The sequence below is a fragment of the Mauremys mutica genome, chromosome 13, assembly GCF_020497125.1.
Source record: "Mauremys mutica isolate MM-2020 ecotype Southern chromosome 13, ASM2049712v1, whole genome shotgun sequence".
Taxonomy (NCBI): Eukaryota; Metazoa; Chordata; order Testudines; family Geoemydidae; genus Mauremys; species Mauremys mutica.
The window spans coordinates 10,602,508-10,626,650 of NC_059084.1; the positions used below are offsets into that span (position 1 = coordinate 10,602,508).

At 39.1% G+C, this 24,143-nt stretch overlaps 1 protein-coding gene across 3 annotated transcripts in view; it reads right to left on the bottom strand.

Annotated features, from left to right (window-relative positions):
• GNAS (GNAS complex locus) overlaps positions 1-24,143 on the bottom strand; it is a 242,887-nt gene that overhangs the window by 56,128 nt on the left and 162,616 nt on the right. For all 3 annotated transcript variants that reach the window (XM_044986009.1, XM_044986010.1, XM_044986011.1), the window contains exon 5: positions 2,806-2,903. In XM_044986009.1, the coding sequence (XP_044841944.1) occupies positions 2,806-2,903 (98 nt within the window). The remainder of the gene's footprint in view (positions 1-2,805; positions 2,904-24,143) is intronic.

Here is a 24,143-nt window from a genome sequence, read left to right on the forward strand (position 1 = left end):
AGGGGGCAGTGGCTGCTATGCTAGCTCACTGGCTGGAACAAGAGCCATGCAGGGGCTGGATCACAGCCTGCCCACTGACTGAAGGCAGATGCCATCCTCTCAATCTCCATTCTTCCTGCACAAAGGCTTTGGGTGGGCTTTATGCAGGCTTTGCACAGGGATGGGTCAAGTTCACCTTTGATAAGCAAAATTTTGGAACGCCAAATAAATACAAAAATTTCCAGTTGATTTCTTCACTGTTACTTTATAGAAAGACTAAAAAGCGTGGTTTTAAACAACTTATGAAACCCAAGTTTCCTGTATCTTGCAAATCCTTTTGTATATTAATACACTACCTGCAAGAGTGCAAACGTGCTTATTAGTAATCTATATATAAACATATATAAATAAAAGAATTAGACTGCTCTTGTAAAAAACAACTAAGTATTCACCAATACACACTTGGAAGCAGTCCTAGTGAAGAGGACTATGGTAAAAAGAAATACACATTTACAAAAAACCCAATCAGCCTTAGAAATTGATAACTGTCCATTTCTATCAACAAAATTGTATAAACTTAGATTCTGAGTGGCTCAGAGGAGACAGAAGTCACTAAACCTTTTAAAAAAGATTAACTTTGGAGGAGCAAAAACACTTTGTGGAAACTGCATTTATTTTTAAAACAAAAGATGATTAATAGAATTTGTATTATTTAAATTCAATAGTGCCCATTTCTTGTTTTACTCTGGCAGTTTTAAAAAGCAGAAAGCGTTTAAAAACCTTGGATATTTTCTCTGAACAAACTGTCCCCTTAGAAGAGTAACTTAACTGTAGAATAGAAACCTTCTTTTATTGGTTTGTTTTAAGTGTGGCCATTGGATTAATTTGAAGATAATCAGTCTGTCATTATAATTTTGCTAAAAGTAATTTTTGATACTTTTCTAGAAGACTCAGTAGCAATGAGGTATGACGTGATTTCAAAGCAGAGTTAATTTCTGAGCAAACATTTTTCATTATCAACATTTCCCCTTTGGTTCTAGGATATTAAAAATACTGAATAGTGCAGTATCAAAAAGCACCAAAAGGAACTATAATTAACAAGGATAAAATTCTTTATAAAAAGAACTACTAAAATGTTGCAACAAATTCTAAGTTAAAAAACAATATAAGCGTTGAGATTATAGAATAAATTAAAAACAAATTGGACAATGAAAAATAGTCTAGACAAATTTCTGTAATTTGTCACCAGTGGTCAGGTTTTATTTTTGGTTCAACTACCCATGCTGTAAAAACCAACGTCCCACTAGATGGAGCAGGATGGTAAAACCATCAAAGGCCATTCCTGCCTGCTGACCCAACACAAAGTCTATGTCCAGGAATCATGAACGACTGCAAAAAATATTTTAAGTTTTCTCCTGAGTTTTCATCTTAAGCAAAAGATAAAACTGTTATCACACTCCCGTACAGAGCAACATGACAGAGGTAGTCCAAGTTCCTAATATTACCTACTTCTGCTAGCAGAAACAGGAAGGTAATCAAACACTACCAGAAACATGGTTTTTACTAGTTCTGTTAGTAAGGACTGCAGCACTTTAGGCTATAGTGTTACACATCAAACTCAAAATCCCAAACCCTTAAATATTTCTTGTTGTGCAGCAAATAAACTTACAATGAAACCACTTTAAGTGACCAGTAACCTAGAGGAGAGTGGTCTAACTGCAGGTCAAACAAAATCGTACTAGAAACATTGTCATAACTTTACAGTGGTTTCTTAAGTCTCTTTGGTAGGCAGTCTCTTTATAGCAAAGATAATTTTAGACTTACTTTTGGTCTGAGGTAAACAGAGACATAAAATCATATTCTACTTTATCTAATGCTCTTAAACTTGTGAAAGACCCAGTCCTAAACACAGTCTCAAGCACTCCCGACCACTGATCGTTATATGAAATGAGATGCAACTGTTTCCCCAATCACAAAATCTTGCTTTTGACTTCTACCAAAAGCTAAAGAGAACGATAGACGCCAATATTCATAGATGGTACCTTTTACCTATAACTCTTCCAAATAAAAAAGGTTTCATTATGCACTCGAGAACTAGATGTTCTGGTGGTCCCTTCTGGCCTTCAACTCTAAGACTATGACTAAAGTATAAGTAATCTTTATAGAAAACAAACATAGTAAAACTACCAAACTTCTGAACTCTGCTATGAGTAAAGATCTGCAAATTTGCCTCCAGTCTCTTAATATCCCTATAATTATTACTATACATAGTAATATTAATATGGGAGTGGAGTGATTCCCATTCTGAAGTGTGCATTAACTATGCATCAAGCCGCTACTGGTGGCTCCACCACCTTCTTTCTAGCTACTAAACTGCATTAAAAAGCTACAAATACAGTAGATGTTCCTTCCAGGCTAACTTTTCCACATAAACAATTGCTGATGCCTCAGGGATTTTATTTGATTGCCAGTGGAAAAGGAGGTGGGGTCCAAGTGATTGTCACTGGAAAGGAAGGGGACTGGCTTTCAGACACACTATTAAGACACAGTTTATCACAGGAAAAATTGAGTCTCCTGTCATGACTGCTTAAAGGGATCTCCAATGTTTGCAATATAATTTGTCTTTAACATGTAAAGACTACCATTAGCTGACTAATTTTAGTGGTCCCACAAGTGGCTGATTAAGATAGGTTTCACTGTATAGTAAACATTTATTCTTTTCATGGGATAGCGTGTGTGTGTCAGGAAACAAAGTGCATTCTATCATTTGCAAATACTAAAATTATAGCTATTGACAATATATATCAGAACAGAAATGCTACTTACTACTGTGCACAATCAATCAATTGATATTCATTAGACCTCTCGTAGCAGGCTTTCACACCTTCATCTTGCCAAAGTGTTTTTGTATGTTCATAAAACTCCTGAAAGCAAAACAGAGGGGGAAAAAAAGTCAGCACGAAAAGGAGTATGTACATATAAAGAAAAACAATTATAAATGCTTTATAATCATGAGAAATGAAACATGCTTAGTGCTAACTTTAGAGCAGAGCTAGATTTCTGCACCATCTTGACTTTATACAATCTGATACACTGTCTTTGAACTGTTTTGTCTGTGGGCACAGATCATGTTCTCATACATGTACAGCTTTGAGCATGCTGTTGGTACTTCTCAATAAGTACCACTAACTGTTTGGCAAAGCTTGCTCCTCAATGTCTCTCTTCCGCTAACTCTTGGTATTACCTTCCCTGTGTTCCGTAGTTCACCATTTTCAGGGGCTAGCACATTTACATTGGAGTGCCAAGTATTTGCCCCACCCCCACCCCACAATGCATACGTATCTGTAATTCTTATGTAAAGTAGAGACCACATCCCTGATTTTAGACACTAGATGCAGAGGCTCAAGAACAAACTAAAATAATGTAGAACTCTTGGGGAATCCAAAGGTCATGTGACCAAAGGGCGTACATAGAATATCACCACCTCTGTCAGCTTCAAACAACAACAAAACTCCAATTCACAGGAGGTGACAGAGCGTGGATCTAGGTAACATTTTCCAAAAGCACTGAAGTGACCATTTTCAAAAGTGACTTAAGTGCCTAAGTCCTGCTGACTTTCAATGAGGTGGGCTCCCAAGTGCCTATGCCACTTCTGAAAATGGGAGATAGGCGCCTAAGTGATTTAAGTGCATTCAAAAATGTGATCCCCTAATATAAATCACTATCTGCAGAGAACAGGAACTTTCTTCTCCACCAACAGATCCATCCCTGAAGATTACAAAGCTCAAAGGATGTCTCTTAAAAAAAGAACATTTGCTTTTGTAAATAGTAAGCTATCAGGAATAAAACCTCACAGAGATACCTCAACCAAAAGCCTAGATTAGGAGGAGTATGAGGTAGGACAAGATGTCATAAAAAGTAAGGTAACAGAAACATACTTCTGACATCTGTCCCCCAGACTCTCAATATCTACAAGTCACAGTGGTGGAACTTTGTAGTAGTAGTATGGAAACCTACTACTTTCCATAATTTGACAGTCTGAACTCACACACACTGCAGCAGGGACATTTCTCAAATCAAAACAGAGCATGACCAACACATTAGTAAAATGATTCCATGCAATAAGACAAAATCCTAATTAATAAAATATGTATGGTAACAAATAAAACCCTCCCTCTTAATAAATGTACTAAAAATAAAAGTACAATATCTTCAGTACCTGTACACTTCAACCATCTAAGAAATATGTATCTACAAATTCCAGTGCCGCACAATACGGGTATAATAAAGAACTAATGGGGAAAAGGAGAGAAATAAACAATACATGCTATATTATGTTCTAAGTCGATAGTTATGCAGATACCTGAAAAGTATTTCCACACAGACCTACAAAAGAAGTTTAGAAACAGTAACATCCCATCCCAGAATGCAGATGTAATACAAATTGGAAAGCATGTGCTATGCAAAAACACTGACACTTTTTCCAAAAAGACACTGAAATAAAACAGTGCAAAGGACAACCTCTTTGTCTTAAATTTTATTATTTTATTTATTTTTAAAGTAAAAGGAGAGTGCAGATCCAAATCTACTTTCTCCAAGAGATCATTCTTAACTTGTAGATTATACTGACTGACTCTACATGCCAGTGACAACTGATTTCCCTGCTGCGTAAGTGAAAACTTGGAAGGACTGTTTGGACACAGTTCAATACCCACTCTTACCCAAGCAGTAAGATCTTGTACTGTCATATGTGCAGAGAGTAAAAATAAATAAATAATTAAAAAACCAACAACAAATGCCCGAATATCTGGTTTGAACAACATAAATTCCAGGAACACAAGGCCTCCAAAAGTCTAAAATGCATAAGGGGTCACTCTCCATCTCAGTCCATCATTGTGACAACAGGAGGCCTGAAAATTTCAAATTCCTTGAGGGAAGGAATATTTGCTGCGTAAGATATTTCAGAAGATGCATCAATGTGATTTACCTGAAGACTGGGTGGAAGTTTTAGGTAGAGCAGAAAGCAGACACTTGTTGGGCAGAATAGGGCTAAAGGGGAAGGTAATACTTGTGCTTTGCACTGGTTTCCTGTTTGCTTCTAAGTGCAACTCAACATGCTGACTGTCTCCAAAGACTACATCTCTCTCTATGCCAGGGGTAGGCAACCTATGACACATGTGCCGAAGGCGGCATGCGAGCTGATTTTCAGTGGCACTCACACTGCCCGGATCCTGGCCACTGGTCCGGGGGGGGGAGGGTGTGGGGTGGGTTGTTTGCATTTTAATTTAATTTTAAATGAAGCTTCTTAAACATTTTAAAATCTTTATTTACTTTATATATAACAATAGTTTAGTTATATATTATAGACTTATAGAAAGAGACCTTCTAAAAATGTTAAAATGTATTTATTACTGGCACGCAAAACCTTAAATTAGAGTGAATAAATGAAGACTCGGCACACCACTTCCGAAAGGTTGCCAACCCCTGCTCTATGCTATGCTACTGCTGGATGGAATATAATTACTAAACCCAGAGATGGACAACAGGGAGCTCGTGGCTAAGAGTTACCACCTCTGAAGCCTGCTTGGCTGTTCAGCTATCAGAATAACAGTGTATCAAACAGCAGTAAATTCTATACGTGATTAACACACATTCAGTTCCTCAATTTGTACACATACTATGCACAGATTAGATACTACAGGGCCACATTCATCCAGTGGAATAATTTATTTATCCAACCAGAATATTTTTTTCAGTCTTTTTATTTATTAATGACTAATAAGCTAATTTCCACAGAAAGAGGTTCATTATGGCGGCAGCTTGTCATTTATCCGACCTGCTGAAAATGAATGTTTAAAAAAATTAAAAGCAAAAAATAAGAATTCTAAACTTAAGATGGGCCATAACAAACACTCTGGCTCCCTTTCAAGTTCCTCAAATCTGCTATGATAAAAATATTTATTTTACTCTTTTCCTCACTTAAGGGTGATATATTGCCTGAATTTAAGGTCTGTTTATAGTTTTGGAAGTGTCAGCAATCCACTCACTTAATTTAAAAAATAATTAAAAAACACAGACTGGTTCATTTATGTTCAAATGTACACAGAAGTATAGAGGTATTGCTCTTCTGGGTTTCAAATAAGTGGCAATTGCTGGAAGGTATCTATATCTCAAGAATGATATAATTGGGCTACATCAGACGTCTAACATCTGTAACTTACAAAATAAATTATCAAAGGATTTACAGGATTTAACTTTTTGCAGCGTAACAACAGATGTAAACACACTGGATTTATGGATTAAAAGCACCATACAAGAGCTAGATATTATTATTGTGCCAGAGTTAAATATTACATATGTTCCTAAAATGGTTTATAATCAAACACATATCCCAGGAAAGCTCTATACTTCAGTGCACCTGCCAGAGACATACTAAAAATACTATATGAAAAAAGGCTTTCTGCATGTGAAAAAATAAGTTTGAGCTTCAGCAACTTTACATGTTTTATATATAATCATATTTCTGGCTTCTAGCCCAACAAAGAATTTTTGAATAAACTTAAAAGAAACAAGCAACCGATTAGTAATTTAAGTACTCAAACCACTGCACACATGACTGTTATAAATAATCATAGACTTTTCTGCCTATCAGAGCTTTTAAGCAGTTTGGAATTAATTCCCTTAGACCGGTTATTCACTGGCTTAGGTACCATATTCCGAGTCACCTTTTCTGCAAGCAGAACTGCACATGACCTTTCAAATAATCATTGTACAGTTGTTGGGTTTTTTAAAATTACATTTTCCCTACTTTTTGTTTAAAGGAAAGAAATGTCTCTAAATAGCACTGCAGTTTTAAGACACCATTGTTTGGATATCTTTTCAGGAGCTCTGCTATGGAAATGGCAGTTTACCGATGAGCAGAATATTCCTGTTTCATGGGCATACAGCACATTTAGGTTATATCCTCCCCAGAAAGATATGTCAGAAGCACCTCACATTCTTATACTGTCCATGTGATGATAAGACAGCAGCCGTATCCAATTCCCAAAGTTTTATTTTAGGACCTCTACAAAGAAATTCAGCTTCTTGGTTTTGCCAGCTGAAATCCCCTTTCAGCCAATGTGTTTAGTTACAGCTCTAACTATTCCAGTATCTTAATGGTCATCATAGAATCATAGGACTGGAAGGGACCTTGAGAGGTCATCTAGTCCAGTCCCCGGCACTCATGGCAGGACTATTATCAAGACCATCTGCCATTTGCTAACTGGAAGTTGATTTAGCAGTCCAGATTTGCAGGCCAGAAGAATGTGCAGGTCTAATCTGCACACGTAATCACCCTGAGTGTTTGTGCAATTGTGGCAAGCAAGCATCTAAATGAACTGTCAAGCACATATTAATCACTATTGGGTGTTCACTCTTTAGTAATTGTGCACACAAATTAGACACATAGATGTGCACTCATTTTTGAATTTCCCCAGTGGTGTAATCCTAATCCTCCCCGCACACATTTTTTTTTCTATGGGGGAAGAGGTCTTTAGAGGGCATGGAAAAGTTTATTTAGAGAATGAGGTTAATTTTTTTCAGCCTTTTACCCCTCTCCCCCTTAAGCGTTCATGGAACAAAAAGCCAATTTGACATCAATTGGTGTTACACCTAGGAAAGACTATGGGATTCTAAATATTAACAGTTTTAAAATTAGATCAAATTCAAAACCGCAGCTGTCTCTCTAACATGAAATTAATCGATATTTGAAGAAAGAAATAATTTCCTTGCAAAGGAAAATGTAGGTGGGATAGGAGAAGCAGGAGAAAGTTTCAATCAGTATTACTTCAAAAATCTCTCTTGCCCCTCTTGTTAGTTCTTTTCCTTCCCCCATCCCTTTTGTGTGCCCAATTAATTGTCAGTAAATTCTTAATTCTCAGTCCTGGTTTCATTTCTCCTACCCCATGCGTTGCCCTCTGATTAAAACTTTGTATTTTCTAGGCTTTTCTTGTTCTGCTGTTTCCTTTCCCCTGGTTCCAAAAACTTGGAGTTTATTTTTAGTTATAAAGCTATTCAGTGAGGGAAAGGACTTGTTGTCCAAAGTCCCTGCTGCTCTGGTTACCTGAGAAGAAAGGAGGAGAAAGAGAAAGATCGATTTGCACGTTTGTGGAATTTTCTCATAGCTGAACTCTAATTGCCCTAACAGATTTGGGATAGCTAGCCCAACAGTTTGGTCTACATTTAGTCTTAAAACAGAGTTAAATCATCCAACTGGTCAATTATCTTCAAATATGCCCTAAAATATTAAGTTTTTTTTTTCAGATCAGCAATCAGCACAAAAATGAATTAAAACACAAATTTACAGCAATGGACTTCAGCAATGCATAGAGCGTCCTCAGGCGCTGCAAAATGTATGTTTGTATTAGGAGAAAAGAAACAGCAGCTTAATGAAAAAAAAGTATTAGAACAATGAACCTCTGTTGCATCTATCCAGGATCTTAACTTTATGTTCCAACACACTTTTGATCTTCCTCCCTCACTCTTGCCATCTCTCCCACTAACTTCTCTTGTCCCAGAGTTTTGTTACCTTGATGCATCTCTTCAAAACAAGCAACAGCAAAACAACTGAGGAAATACAAAACTACCACAATTTTACTGTACTTTTTACGTTGTATTAACTGCTTAGCTGCTGAATGATTTACCAAGGCTGTTCAGCATGTTCTGTTCCAAGATTGTTCAGTGTTCTGACTTTCTGTTTATTTGAAGTCCGTGCCAGAGAATGCTCAGTGTAGAACTTACTGTAATCGTGGACAGAAAGGACCACAAGCTTTTTGAGATTGTGGCAAAATTTACACTAATTTAATTCTCATGTATCCAGCTCTCATACCTATGGGCAGGCTGACCTTGTAAGTTAACTCCAGCCTCTTTTCACCCTAAGCTGTCATCCAGGGACACCGATGTCCCACTTTGACTTCTTGGTTGTGTTTTGCTCAGGTGAGCCAAAGGGGCAGTGACACACACTAACCTGTAAAATGCCTAAATCTCATACCTTGAGGTTGGAACCTTCCACAGTTGAACCTACTTCAGTCCCACCAGGGCTGGCGTCTTAATCAGTGAGAGAAGGAATCCCCCCCCACCTCCCAAATGCACCAAAAGTAATAGGCAATAGACTTCCCCTATTAATGATTTAAAAGTCAGTCAATTCTAATACATTGCACTTTTCCAGACCCTTTCAACCCAGAACCCTAACATGCTTTGCAAATATTAATAAATTTAGTATCAACCCCTGCGAGGAAGGAACCAAGGCACAGAGGTTGGATAACTTGCTCAAGATCCTAGAGGAAATCTCTGGCACAGTTAGGAACTGAACTCCTGGACTCCCAACTCCCATTCTCATGTCTTACTCACATATTATAGTAAGGGCTTCTCAGGAGGACTATTCATCACAGCAATTAGGTCTAAGAGCAGCAAGCTTATGTGAACAGAGGAAAGTAAAAATAAACCATGAAAAAAACCTCCCTGGAAACTCAACATGGAAGCAATTTAAAAATGGACATTTTCCAGAATAAGCCAATGTAACCACGCTGAAAATAACCAAAGCATTTCATACTACAACCAGGATAACCTGGTGCAGGACAGAAACACGATTAAGTAGTTAAGCACATAACTGAATACCACTACTCTTACAGGAAGGAGATTAGGAGCAGCTCCTCTTGTCATGATGTTATAAGGGGAGGAAAAATAACCTCAGATCCTTGCCCTACAACAGCTTTTAGGACCAGATTTCTAGGTTAGAAAGCAGAAAGGCTGAGTCTGGACTTGACACCCAATCAGTGATGTGCCCTGCAACAGTGTCCTCATGGTGATGCATCCCACGTCCCCAAGATAACATTTGGGTCACAGTAGTGGGAGACGGGTAAACGAGAGATCCTCTTCTTTATTCTCCTTCCTGTCATTTTAGGCAGGAAGGCTGGTCCAAATTAGCAATAAAATATTTTAATACTGCAGATTACTCTTTTCTGGTGTCTGTCCTGCTAATCTGAACTGCACCCAGCAATATTTATGCAATCTTTTTAATATGGTTATTAACTGTTCACGTGGGATGGAAAAAGAATTCAAGTCCACATTCCTTGAACTTTATTGGTGTTTCAAAATCAGGACGTACAATAAATAGTGAGTAACAGATTACTGTATTAGAAAGAAAGAATTTTTTTGTTTTGTTTTGCCCATATGGGGCAATCTTTTCTCTTGAGAGCATCTCAAAAAATCCTGAAATATTTTGGCCTTGATTCTGATATCGCTTACACAAGTGCAAATCAGGAGTACCTCTTTTAAGGCAGGAGGTGTAAAACTGGTGAGAGATGAGAACCAGACACAGGGAGTAAAACTACGCTCTACCTTTGTTAGAAAACCACTTTCATTTAAAGCATGTTAAATGGTTTCTTAAAACAGATTTCAATCTTTAAAAATTACAATTGATGCATTTTAAGGATTCTGAAATAATCTTTAGTATAACTAAACCATCAACATGAAGGACGCATGTAGCAATAATAAAGGGTTGAGGAAAAAAACTGGACAAAACCTTAAGGTCCCATTTTAAGTCACAGATGTTTGCCTGAGGGGCAAGATAAGGTTGGGAGATATTTGCTTAAGGAAAATATAAAATTTTGCTACATATTTAGGTGAAAAGCAGAAGCCAACTCAAGTCAAGCAAGGCTGTTGCGGAGAAGCAAAATAAATTCTTTGCATTGGTCATCATGGCTGAAGATGCGAGGGAGATTCCCAAACCTGAACCATTCTTTTTAGGTGACAAATCTGAGGAACTGTCCCAGACTGAGTTGTCAGTAGAGGAGGTTTTGGAACAAATTGATAATTAAACAGTAATAAGTTACCAGGACCAGATGGTATTTACCCAAGAGTTCTGAAGGAACTCGTATGTGAAACTGCAGAACTACTAACTGTAGTCTGTAACCAATCTTTTAAATCAGCTTCTGTACCAAATGAGTGGAGAACAGCTAATGGTGATGCCAATTTCTAAAAACGGCTCCAGAGGTGATCCCAGCAATTACAGGCCAGTAAGCTTGACTTCAGTACTGGGTAAACTGGTTGAAACTATAGTAGAGAACAAAATGGTCAGACACATAGATGAATATGATTTGTTGGCAGAGAGTCAACATGGTTTTTGTAAAGGGAAATCATGCCTCATGAATCTACTAGAATTCTTTGAGGGGTCAACAAGTATGTGGACAAGGGGGATCCAGTGGATATAATGTACTTAGATTTTCAGAAAGCCTTTGACAAGGTCCCTCACCAAAGGCTCTTAAGCAAAGTAAGCTGTCATGTGATAAGAGGGAAGTTCCTCTTATGGATTGGTAACTGGTTAAAAGATAGGAAACAACGGATAGGAATAAATAGTTTTCAGAATGGAGAGAGGTAAATAGTGGTGTCCTCCAGTCCTATTCAACAATTCATAAATGATCTGGAAAAAGGGGTAAACAGCGAGGTGGCAAAATTTGCAGATGATACAAAACTATTCAAGGTAGTTAATTCCCAGGCAGACTGCGAAGAACTATAAAAGGATCTCTCAAAACTGAGTGACTGGGCAACAAAATGGCAAATGAAATTAAATGTTGATAAATGCAAAGTAATGCACAGTGGAAAACATAATCCCAACTATACATATAAAATGATGGGGTCTAAATTAGTTACCACCACTCAAGAAAGAGATCTTGGAGTCATTGTGGATAGTTCTCTGAAAACATCCCCTCAATGTGCAGCGGCAATCAAAAAAGCAAACAGAACGTTGGGAGTCATTAAGAAAGGGATAGATAATAATATCATATTGCCTCTATATAAATCCATGATATGGCCACATCTTGAATACTGCATGTAAATTTGGTCCCCCATCTCAAAAAAGATCTACTGGAATTGAAAAAGATTCAGTAAGGGGCAACAAAATGATTAGGGGTATGGAATGGCTGCCATATGAGGAGAGATTAATAAGACTGGGACTTTTTAGCTTGGAAAAGAGACGATTAAGGGGGGATATGATAGAGGTCTACAAAATCATGCCTGGTGTGGAGAAAGTAAATAAGGAAGTGTTATTTACTCCTTCTCATAACACAAGAACTAGGGGTCACCAAATGAAATTAATAGGCAGCAGATTTAAAACAAACCAAAAAAAGTATTTTTTCACACAATACACAGTCAACCCGTGGAACTCTTTGCCAGAGATGTTGTGAAGGCCAAGACTACAACAGAGTTCAAAAAAGAACTAGATAAATTCATGGAGAGTAGGTCCATCAATGGCCAGGACCTCTGTTTGCCAGAATCTGGAAATGGGCAAAAGGGGATGGATCACTTGATGATTACCTGTTCTGTTCATCCCCTCTGGGCCACCTGGCACTGGCCACTGTCGGAAGACAGGATACTGGACTAGATGGAACTTTGGTCTGACCCAGTATGGCCCTTCTTATGTTATGTTCTTAAGTCACAAGCTTTTGAGTTTGAATAATTCTGATTTGTATCTTCTATAAAAACAATGAAATAGGAACCAAAAGTAGCCAAAAATTACCAATCACATTTTGTAGTAGGGAAGTTTCCTGGAAAGAAATAGCCAGGAGACTAGTCCTTGCATGTCTATTTCTTGTTTCCTGTAACACTGATTCATCTGTCGGCACATTCTAATACAACATACAATGCAGGTTTTTTCTGCACTATATAATGAAACCCTTTAAGAGGACTAAAACCAAACCTGAATGACATTTTAATAACATCTAAAACTTTAGTCCAACATTTATCCGTATCATTAGACAACTACAGCAGAGCTAGCAGTCTGTGTTAACTGATTAGAATAGTTTTCTTCATGCTATGTAATGTCCCCCTAAAATGAATTGCCAGTTGCACAGCACAACTGTGCATTTGAAATGGTTGTGGTTGAAATGGTTGTGGTTGAAATGGTGTAAGCTATAGCAGAGTTTCAAAACCACTGCTGACAACATGGCACACCTGAGCAGGGTGAAGAGAGATTTTCTTGAAAACCATGAGCATAGTTTGGGGGAGGGGGTGGGGGGAGACATACTGAAAGGTGAACTGTCAGGCTGGAGGGAGGTTACTAGTAGAGTTCCTCAGGGATCGGTTTTTGGACCAATCTTATTTAATCTTTTTATTACTGACCTTGGCATAAAAAGTGGGAGTGTGCGAATAATGTTTGCGGATGACACAAAGCTGGGAGGTATTGCCAACACAGATATCATACAGGAAGATCTGGATGACCTTGTAAACTGGAGAAATAGTAATAGGATGAAATTTAATAGTGGAAAGTGCAAGGTCATGCATTTAGGGATTAACAACAAGAATTTTTGTTACATCAATTAGAAGTAACAGAGGAGGAGAAGGACCTTGGAGTATGGATGACTATGAGCCGCCAATGTGATATGGCCATGAAAAAAGCTAATGTGGTCTTGGAATGCATTAGGCGAGGTATTTCCAGTAGAGATAAGGAGGTGTTAGTACCGTTATACAAGGCACTGGTGAGACCTCATCTGGAATACTGTGTGCAGTTCTGGTCTCCCATGTTTAAGAAGGATGAATTCAAACTGGAACAGGTTCAGAGAAGGGCTACTAGGATGATCCGAGGAATGGAAAACCTGTCTTATGAAAGGAGACTCAAAGAGTCGGCTTGTTTAGCCTAACCAAAAGAAGGCTGAGGGGACATATGATTGCTCTCTATAAATATTTCAGAGGGATAAATACCAGGGAGGGAGAGGAAATATTTAAGCTCAGGACCAATGTGGATACAAGAACAAATGTATATAAACTGGGCATCAGGAAGTTTAGACTTGAAATTAGACAAAGGTTTTGAACCATCAGAGGAGTGAAGTTCTGGAACAACCTTCCAAGGGGAGCAACGGGGGCAAAAAGACATATCTGGCTTCAAGATTAAGCTTGATAAGTTTATGGAGGGGATAGTATTAATTGATCTTTGACTATTAGCGGTAAATATGCCCAATGGCCTATGATGGGATGTTAGATGGGGTGGGATCTGAGTTACTACAAATAATTCTTTCCTGGGTGCTGGCTGGTGAGTCTTGCCCACATGCTTAGGGTTTAAGTGATCGCCATATTTGGGGTCGGGAAGGAATTTTCCTCCAGGCAGATTGGCAGAGGCCCTGGGGGGATTTCGCCTTCCTCTGCAGCGTGAGGCACGGGTTACTTGCTGGAGGATTCTCTACATCTTTAAGTCTTTAAACCATGATTTGAGGACTTCAATGGCTCAGACATAGGTTAGGGGTTTGTTGCGGGTGTGGGTGGGTGAGATTTTCCGGCCTGCGTTGTGCAGGAGGTCAGACTAGATGATCATATTGGTCCCTTCTGACCTTAGAGTCATAGACATTAAGGTTTCCCCCGCAAACTGCAAGCCTCAGAAGGTGTGGAATTTGCCTACTCCATGCATATCCCCGCTGGCCTTACTGGAGCTGTCCCCGTTCCTCCCCAGATACAGAAGTCAAACTATGCCTGTGCTGAAAACCATGTTAACAAGACTGCACTTGCCACCTCAGTAGTGTATAACTCAGTTTCACAACATAGCGATAATGTGGTTCCGAGGGGGGGAAAAAATCCATGCCCAAAGTGATGATAGTGAGGACAGGGCCTGAGTTGAAACTCTGCATGTTGGGTAAGGACACGTGCTATCTAGCTGCAAGTTTGAGCACACTCCATACACAACAGGCTACACCACTTGAAACTCTAGATTGTGGGTCAGTGTGCTACCTGGGCATGCCTTCAGAGTGTTTGCTTGTGTGCTAGGAGGGTCAGGGATCGCATCCTACTCCTTACACAGAGAAAATGTGGGTTGTGGAGGAAAAATGCCCTTTTCATTCCATCTAATGCTCACCATGCACACGATATTCTGATCAGGGCAGGATCTAAACATTTGCTACAAATATTGGTCAAGTGGCTCACTTTCAAAGTGCACAATGGGAAAAGATATATGGTCACTAAACAGAAAACAGCCAAGAATATCGATGAGAGGCTTGAAAAACCAGCAATAAAAGATGAAATCTCCAAATTGCAGGTCAGTAAAACTCAAACGTATTATAGTATGGAACAGCAATATTAGAGAACCAAGCATAAATATGCAACAGACTACTAGATTTGCCTGTTTGAAAGTGGGGATACAAATCTGATCGATTTCTTAAAGCAACAGCCCTGAAAATTCTGAGGCTAGATACAGAAGGTGATACAGTAACATGATAATACACCTCTACCTAGATACAATGCTGTCCTCGAGAGCCAAAAAATCATACCGCGTTATAGGTGAAATCGCATTATATCGAACTTGCTTTGATCCACCGGAGTGCGCAGTTCCCTCCCCCCGGAGCACGGCTTTACCGCGTTATATCTGAATTCGTGTTATACCAGTCACGTTATATTGAGATAGAGGTGTATTTAAGATTCCTAATTTACATGACAAAGAAGCATGCTTAACTGCTTTTTGTTTTATTTACTAGGAGACGCTTTATTCCTCTGTGAACTGTGGAGAATTCTCCAATACAGTGAATAAATAAGCAACAGTTTGAGTCTACATATATTTATTTATGGTAGTTTAAGCAGACATCTGGAGGGGAAAAAAACTATTTACAAGTGAGACAAAGAAACACAGTGTTCCACCCAGGAAAGAAGTTACTGAGATAAAACACTGGATGAGAGCAAGGGTACGCTCTACTCAGTAGTGCAGAGTCCAATCCAGTTAAAATCCTCTTTATAATAGAGGGCTTAGACAAATGTTTGGTAAATTAAGTAATGGCATCCAGGTGAGCTAGTGTTCTATAACCAGAGTCAACCAGAGAAAGTGTTAAAGACTTAAGAACACTTGGGGTTGAATGTTTCATTCTCTCTCTCTCTCTCTTTTTTAAATATAATCCTCAGGAGACCAACTCCAGGCCTGGGAAAAAAATAAGAATCCAAGACCAGGCTCTTGAGAGACATTTTAAGGATAAAGTATTAGTAGAAAAAGAAAGAAACAAACTGTCTGAAAGGCTTTGTTCCCTCCAAATATATAAATACCCAAGAGACTTTTTTAAATGTAGTTTATGAAGCCATGTTTTATAGGCATTATGATGTTGGCAGGGCAACTGAAACCATGACACCACATTCACAGGAACATGGATGCATAACCTTACCTTCTCTTTGTAAAATATAACATAGGGTGGATCTGATATTAGAACTGCTTATTTACTGATTCCAGCTAAAGTCAATGTTACTTGGAAAAAAAAACTATAAAAAAGGTGTGTACAGCAGTTACACAATGTTGTGGTTAAAACTGGGATTCAATTTCGTTAGGACAAAGTTCAATGTCCCATGAAACTACACGTTTCATAAGAAGAGTTTTAAATAGGTCATCCCCTAGTAAACCTAGTGATTAAAGGTCAAACAAAATCACGTTCTGAGCTGTAAAACCATATCTCAGGAGACATTTCTCTTCCAGATTGTTTAGTCTTTAGACATAAAAATAACCCCAAAACCTTGGTTGCAAATTCCCTTACTATCAAGACCTGTGGACCTACAACTGTGGACCTACAAAGTTTACTTTTGTGAGAGTCAAGCAGCACTGTTGCATTCCACTTACACCTCAGTATAAGAATACAGGAGCTCAGAATGCCAGTAGGGCACCCTGACACATTCCAGCTGGAACTGCAGAGGTTCATTTTTCTTTCTAGGATATGCAAATACAAGAGAAACAGGTTTCTTTCATTCTATTCTGATTTGAAATCAAGTGGAGTACTACTGATGTTAAATCTACTCAGACTAGGAACCCAAATGATCCCCACCCTTTGGTAGTACCACTAGCATTTATGGGATAACAGAATACAAGGTTTAATTAGCTGCTCATTTGGATAGGAAATCATCCACATTCCTAAATGGTGTGAATAAGTGCTAATTATTGCTTGCTATTTCAGGGAAAATGTGGTACTGATGCTATCGCAAAGGAAGCACACACCTACGAATAGTTTAAGATATTCTCAAGTAACTGGCATGTATCCAAAACTGAACACAAAGCTCTATGGGAGGGGCCAGGGTACTCAGCACTTTCTGTAACTGAAACATTTTCGGTGAGGATTCAGTCCCATTATCAATAGTTTTTCATGCTTAGAAACAAGCAAGGAAGATGAAATATTTTGGACTATTGCCTGCAGCACCACTGTCCTCACCTTTCTGGTAGCACAAGTTATACTGGACTTGGCTGGAAGGGGAAGAGTGGGTGGTGGGAGGGGAACTGTGTTCCAGAAACGCCTGTGAAGTTTAAACTTTCATTTTCTCCTTTGCTGGCATTTCAGAACCCTACTGTATTCAGCCCACAGTTCTGTAGCCATTATCTGCACAATGCCTTTGGTTAAAAAGGGATCACTGGCGAGGTCATGTATTTCCCTTTTTTTTTTTTCCTCCCTTCCCTCCTCAACAACATACCACACAGGCTGCCTTTGCTGCTACACAAACCCTGAGAGCTTTATTTCTCTTCTGTATGTAACCACCCATTAAAAACACCAACCTCTTTCTGAAGGGGAGGAAGAATGGACTCGTGGTTAAGGCATTGAGCTAGGAGTCAGGGCATTTGGGTTCTATTCTCTGCTCTGCCAGAGGCTCACTGTGTAACCCTGGGTGAGGCACTCAACTTCCCTGCAATTCTTTTCAGTAATTATTAACACTTAGCCATACAACATCCCTCTGGAAGGGAGCAAACTCATTAAAGGGTTAAATTCATACAAGGCCCTCTGTACTACTTTGGCTCTGATGGCACAGAACAGAGAGGCCAGGGACGCACTGCAAAACCTCTGACAGAGTGCGTTTGAGAATGCTTTGAGATTTTTATTTTTTGAGTCTTTTAAACTGGGGATTGGGAGACTCCTTTAACATCAAGTCAGTTAGTTGCTTTTTGTATTGTGTGTGCTTGGAGAGATGTAATAAGTACATGGTAAATTTTAAAATAAATACTCAAATCTAGTGATCTTATCACCCTATGTAATTCTGGCAAGCCATAATTCAAAACCATGCACTGAAGGGAGAGGCCATAAAGGGGCTGTACTGTAGCCCTGCTGACACCTTTCAGGTCAGAGAGAGAAAAATCTATCCCCTCCCACAAATCTCCACATTGTTGCCTGCACAAAGTGCAAATCTGGTTTTATGCAAGAGGTGAATTTCATCTAATGATTCTAAACTACAGAGCACTGTATCATCTACTCAGATTATCCTTTACTAAAATAGATCATTTTAAAATCAACGGCCAGTGACTGGTTGGCCTAAGTTGGTCAAAGAATTCAAAACCGTAAGTGTCTTGTAAATCCAACAGTAGGATCGAAGTTTAAGTTACTTTACACAATCAGTCAAATGTGGCTTTTAGCCACTAATGAACCTGGCTTCTAGATGCAATTACTACTCCATAATGTTTTTTTTTTCCACTGGACAAAATGAAAAATGCTTTGATACTTAGAAGATCCTGTACATTGGTTTACCCGCAAGGAGGGAGCAAAGGGAGTTACTTTAATAACTGGTCAGCTGAAGCAGCTAGGCAGAGATCATCAACAGAAGAGGGTAAAATGAAATAATGTACTTGGTTGGGTTTTTTTTGCAAATTAAAAAACAAGAAAAGCCTGAGGATCTCTCTCAAACCATCCTACTCACTTTTTTCTGGAGAGAAATTCTAAGTATGCATTACTCAGAGAATGGTTTGTATGACAAAGACAAAGCGCACACAGTTTGGAGGGGAGGAGTCAAAAAAAAAAAAGGAGATATTGAGGAGGAGCAGGCTGCCTAGTTTTCCTTGTAAGCCAGTGAATGTTTTTTTTTCACTTATCCAATGAACACTGAAAAGGTAGGAACAATTTCAACCTTGGCGTCCCATTTTACATCTGTGACAGAAAACAGAAGATGATGAAGAATAAAAGTGAGTTTATATGACGTTATCTACCCCTCACGTAAGCCATGAGCAAGTCTACAATTCATAAGTAGAGCTCAGCAAATCCATGGATATCCACAGACCATTTTTGCAGGTAGTGGATTGGATGCAGATACAACCACGCAGGGCTCGACTCACCAGTGGCGCCTGGCTTGTGGCGTCTGGCTTGGGCAGCCCAGGGTGTGCAGCGCGCTCAGGGCTGGAAGCCAGTGGCTTGAGCTAGGTGGCAAGTAGGAGTTGGGGCTATCCAGCACCCACTCACCACACTGCTTCCTATCCAGCAGCTCAGGCCCCTGAGGCAGCGCCAGTGTGCCCACCACGGCCCGGCCCAGCACTGGCTACGCTTCCAGTCCTGGGCCCAGCCTGCCGGCTCCTGGGCAGCAGGGCCCAGCCCTGGCCCTAGGCACTGGAGCGGGCGGGGTCCCGGCACCCCACCCCTCCGCCCCACTGTGATGCAATGCCCTCCTGCTACCGTGTGCCATTGCTCGCAAACAACCGGGAACAGTATGCTATGTGCCACCCCTTCCCCTCAGCCCCCCACCCCGGGCCACCCCATCTCCTTGAGACCTTGTCCCCGTGCTGCTCCTTACCCCCAGTCACCACCTTCGCGCTGCCTCTTCCCTGCAAGCCCCTGCCTCCCTCCTCGCACCCTTCCCCCTGCCAGCCCTTGTGAGACAGCTTGCTGTTGGGGTGCGGATGCAAGTAAAAGACGGCTAGCGGATCGCAGGTTGATACTGGCAGATGTGGATCGGATGCAGATCCATGTTTCTGTATCCACGCAGGGCTCTATTCATAAGAATTACACAGGACTGATTTTTAAAGAGAGGCTCCAGTCCATGCAACACTCTCTGTGCCTTCATTTGCATCCATGACGACAGTATGTGTGCCCAAAAGAGGCCAGATAGGTAGGTATCTAGGCATTAGCAGGTGCAACTATAAGTATAAAACATGCACATGAAGCTCATTTCTACTTTTTAAAAATATCTTGCTGTGAATGTACATATGTAGTTATAGCTATCAAAATGTTTACACTCTACCTTGACCTTAGTATAAGCTGTTCAAGCTATATGCTTTCAGCAGAGCTATAGAGGTGCTATTAGCATCTGAAAGTATTACTATGATGTGGGATAACTCAGAAGTTTGCTATGGAGGGATTTAAATCAGAATGCTCTCTTAAATCTAATTCATGTTCATGACCCCAAGTTACAAAGGAAAGCATTAGGTCCTGCTGCTTTTATCCAGATTTTCAGAACTCAAGCATAAACACCCATTGGAAGACAGTGTTGTGCTAGAACAAAACAGGTTTAAATTATATGCATAGTTTATAAAAGAAATGGAGATGCTTTTACTGATCCTGTCAAGGAGAAAGGAGAGACCTAGAAGGTGTTCTGACTTGGGAACAGAACAGTTTCCTGAGTTTAGCAGAAAGCTTTGAGAACTTGCTAGTTGGCTTTCTGGAGAGCAGGAATCTATGAAAGAGATTTGGAAAGTGCACAATGTAAATAATACATAGATAATATAAGAGAAATAAAGCTGGCTGCACTTTATCCACATGGCAACTCATGTGTATGTCCAGGGCTTGTACAAAATTTTGCTTTAGAAAGAATCAAAATTCCGGGCTCTAACCAGCATGTTCTTCTACCTGTGCAAACCTTTATTGCCACATGAAGTCTAACCAACTTTCATTGGGACCACAACAGGAGTGAGGTCCTCCTTGTGGATTCATTTGCAAGGCTGAATCCTGAGTGTTTACACATTTCTCTAGACTCAGTTCTAACTAAAACTAATGCAACTGTTCTTGTTATATTCCATGCCATAGAGCAATTTCTCTCTTTGTAGGGATTTCTAGAGTTTACACCTATTTATTGGGGAAGTATTTCAATAGCTTTCTGAATTTGAGATAGTAAGCGGAAGTGTGCAAAAAACCCACAACAGACATTGTGTACAATACCATAATGCTAAAGAACAACAATTTTAAATCTAGCACTGTAGGACATGTACAAAAAGACAGTGATATAATTTACTTAACATCAAATAGCTTGCACTTTGACATTTAGGTTTTCCTTTAAAAAAGTTTTTATAAAATCTAAGTTCAATAGAAATGCTGATGCCTTTAAAAAAGAAAATTCACCTTCAATAGTGAAAATAAATTTTAATTTTTAAAATTCTTCAAGATTTACTTAAGGTGTGATTAGCAACATGAGCTGGGAAAAAGGTTTTCTCTTTCTTTTTCTTAATTGCATCATTTTTAACCTGACAGCACCCTCTTTAAATAAACCATAAATCAGTTTGTAGGTCTTCTCTTTGGAACTAAAGATCTTGCTGAGCTCTTGGTGTAAACTCTTAAAATTTCTGTATATTTTCAACATGATTCAGCTGACACTCACTTTTATTTCAGTGGCAATTTAATTGATCTGTTCCTACACTTTAAAATTGCTTTGAAAAAAGCAAAGCAAATTATACCTAAATTTAAGGCACTACTTCCTCAACATGGTTTCAATCCTAAGTAGGAACTCATGAACCTGATATTGCAGGACTGTGGGGATTTACTGGGTGTGCACACAAATTTATGATATTAAGCATCTCATGCACTATTTAAATAAATTAATAAAGAGCAAAGTACTAAAAATAAAGCAGTTTATAACATTGTACAGTACAAGTTTTTCACCATCATAATTACTACAGAAGTGATATTTGCACAATGTCATATAAAAAAGAAGTGCAGAATTTTGGGTGGTGTGGTTTGAGAAACTCTTAAAAGGTTTCTTTCGAACTGTGTAGATGCCTTGCTGAGAACACTGCAGTAACAGAAGGGCATAACCATACAATTTTCTAGCTGACAATATCTTAAATTTATGTACCAGATGTTATTTTATGGCATGTGACAAATTAGAAGCTAAGTACTAATAGTGTCCCCACTTTCAGTGCAGTTTGAATTGCTGGTACTGGCACAGTCTTTGGATCATTACTAAATTGAAGGCAGGGCTACACTCATTCCTGCAGCTGCTGCCACATTTATATAGCAGCTAAATCATTTTTTTTAATTGAAGAACTAGAAAGTATTGCAGCAAACAAACCAAGCAACCAACCACTGTGTAAAAAGCAATATTGCTAGAAAGGCTATTTATATCTTATAATAGGTCCCATTTCATATCTTTAAAAAAAAAAAAAAAAGTCCTGTCTTGTTTCTTGTACAGACCTGTATTCAAAGTTTTGAGCTGACAGCAAAATGGCATTGCTGTTCCAAAAGATTGTATTAAATATTTATACTCAATGCAGGCTTCAAGACAATTTCTGCACTGCATGAGTAGCGCATTCTGCAATGCAAACCTTCTGCCTCTTTGACTCGTTAGCAGTGGAAACCAGATCCTAGCACCTTTTCTTACAACTGAAGCTTGTTAGGCAAAATAAATACAAATCTAAAGGCAAAGCTAGGAAACTCTTAAAAAAAAAAAGCATCAGGCAAACTAATAAAGCTGTCTGTAATGTTACTACAGAAAGGGAAAAGGAGATTAATTATAGAGCAGTGGTTCTCAAACTTTTGTACTGGTGACCCCTTTCACATAGCAAGCCTCTGAGTGCAACCCCCTTATAAATATATTAAAAAGTGTTTTTAATTTAACGCCATTATAAATGCTGGAGGCAGGGTTTGGGGTGGAGGCTGACAGCTCACGACCCCCATGTAATAACCTCGTGACCCCCTGAGGGGTTCCAACTCCCAGTTTGAGAACTCCTGTTATAGAGCATATCAGCAGAGAGCTACTTTGCTGGAGATATTGTCATATCTTTTCTGACTATAAATTGGTTAAAAAAAATGTCCTGTATGTTGTAGACTGCATTGATAATGTAGTAATTGATTCAAATGTTTCCTGTTTCATGGACCTAGTAAAATAGGACCTATTCTTTCATATCTGAAACACATCAGAATCTCACTAATTCAAAAAAGTGACTAGGAAACCCAATGCAGCCTACGCAATTCAGTAAATTGGGCCCTAATCCTGCGAAAAGTTATCACCAGGTATAATGCATACTACTGAAAGTGACCAGATGAAGTCAGCTACTACTCACTACTGTGCACATGAATAGCGGTTACTTACAATAGGACCTCTCTCAGTAATTTGCAAAAAAAAGTCCTAGCCTCTTTAATCTCTCCTCATATAGGACCCGTTCCAAACCCCTAATCAGTTTAGTTGCCCTTCTCTGAACCTTTTCTAATGCCAGTATATATTTTTTGAGATGAGGAGACCACATCTGCACACTGTATTCAAGATGTGGGCGTACCATGGATTTATATAAAGGCAATAAGATATTCTCAGTCTTATTCTCTATCCCTTTTTTAATGATTCCTAACATCCTGTTTGCTTTTTTGACTGCCGATGCACACTGCGTGGACGTCTTCAGAGAACTATCCACTATGACTCCAAGATCTCTTTCCTGATTAGTTGTAGTAAATTAGCCCCCATCATATTGTGTGTATAGTTGGGGTTATTTTTTCCGGTGTGCATTACTTTACATTTATCCACATTAAATTTCATTTGCCATTTTGTTGCCCAATCACTTAGTTTTGTGAGATCTCTTTGAAGTTCTTCACAGTCTGCTTTGGTCTTAACTACCTTGAGCAGTTTAGTATCATCTGCAAACTTTGCCACCTCACCGTTTAACCCTTTCTCCAGATCATTTATAAATAAATTGAATAGGATTAGTCCTAGGACTGACCCTTGGGGAATACCACTAGTTACGCCTCACCATTCTGAAATTTTACCATTTATTCCTACACTTTGTTCCCTGTCTTTTAACCAGTTCTCAACCCATGAAAGGATCTTCCCTCTTATCCCATGACAACTTAATTTACGTAAGAGCCTTTGGTGAGGGACCTTGTCAAAAGCTTTCTGGAAATCTAAGTACAATATGTCCACTGGATCCTCCTTGTCCACATGTCTGTTGACCCCTTCAAAGAACTCTAATAGATTAGTAAGACACGATTTCCCTTTACAGAAACCATGTTGACTTTTGCCTAACAATTTATGTTCTTCTATGTGTCTGACAGTTTTATTCTTTAATTTGCCCGGTACTGACATTAGACTTACTGGTCTGTAATTGCCGGGATCACCTCTAGAGCCCTTTTTAAATATTGGCGTGACATTAGCTATCTTCCAGTCACTAGGTACAGAAGCTGATTTAAAGGACAGGTTACAAACCATAGTTAATAGTTCTGCATTTTCACATT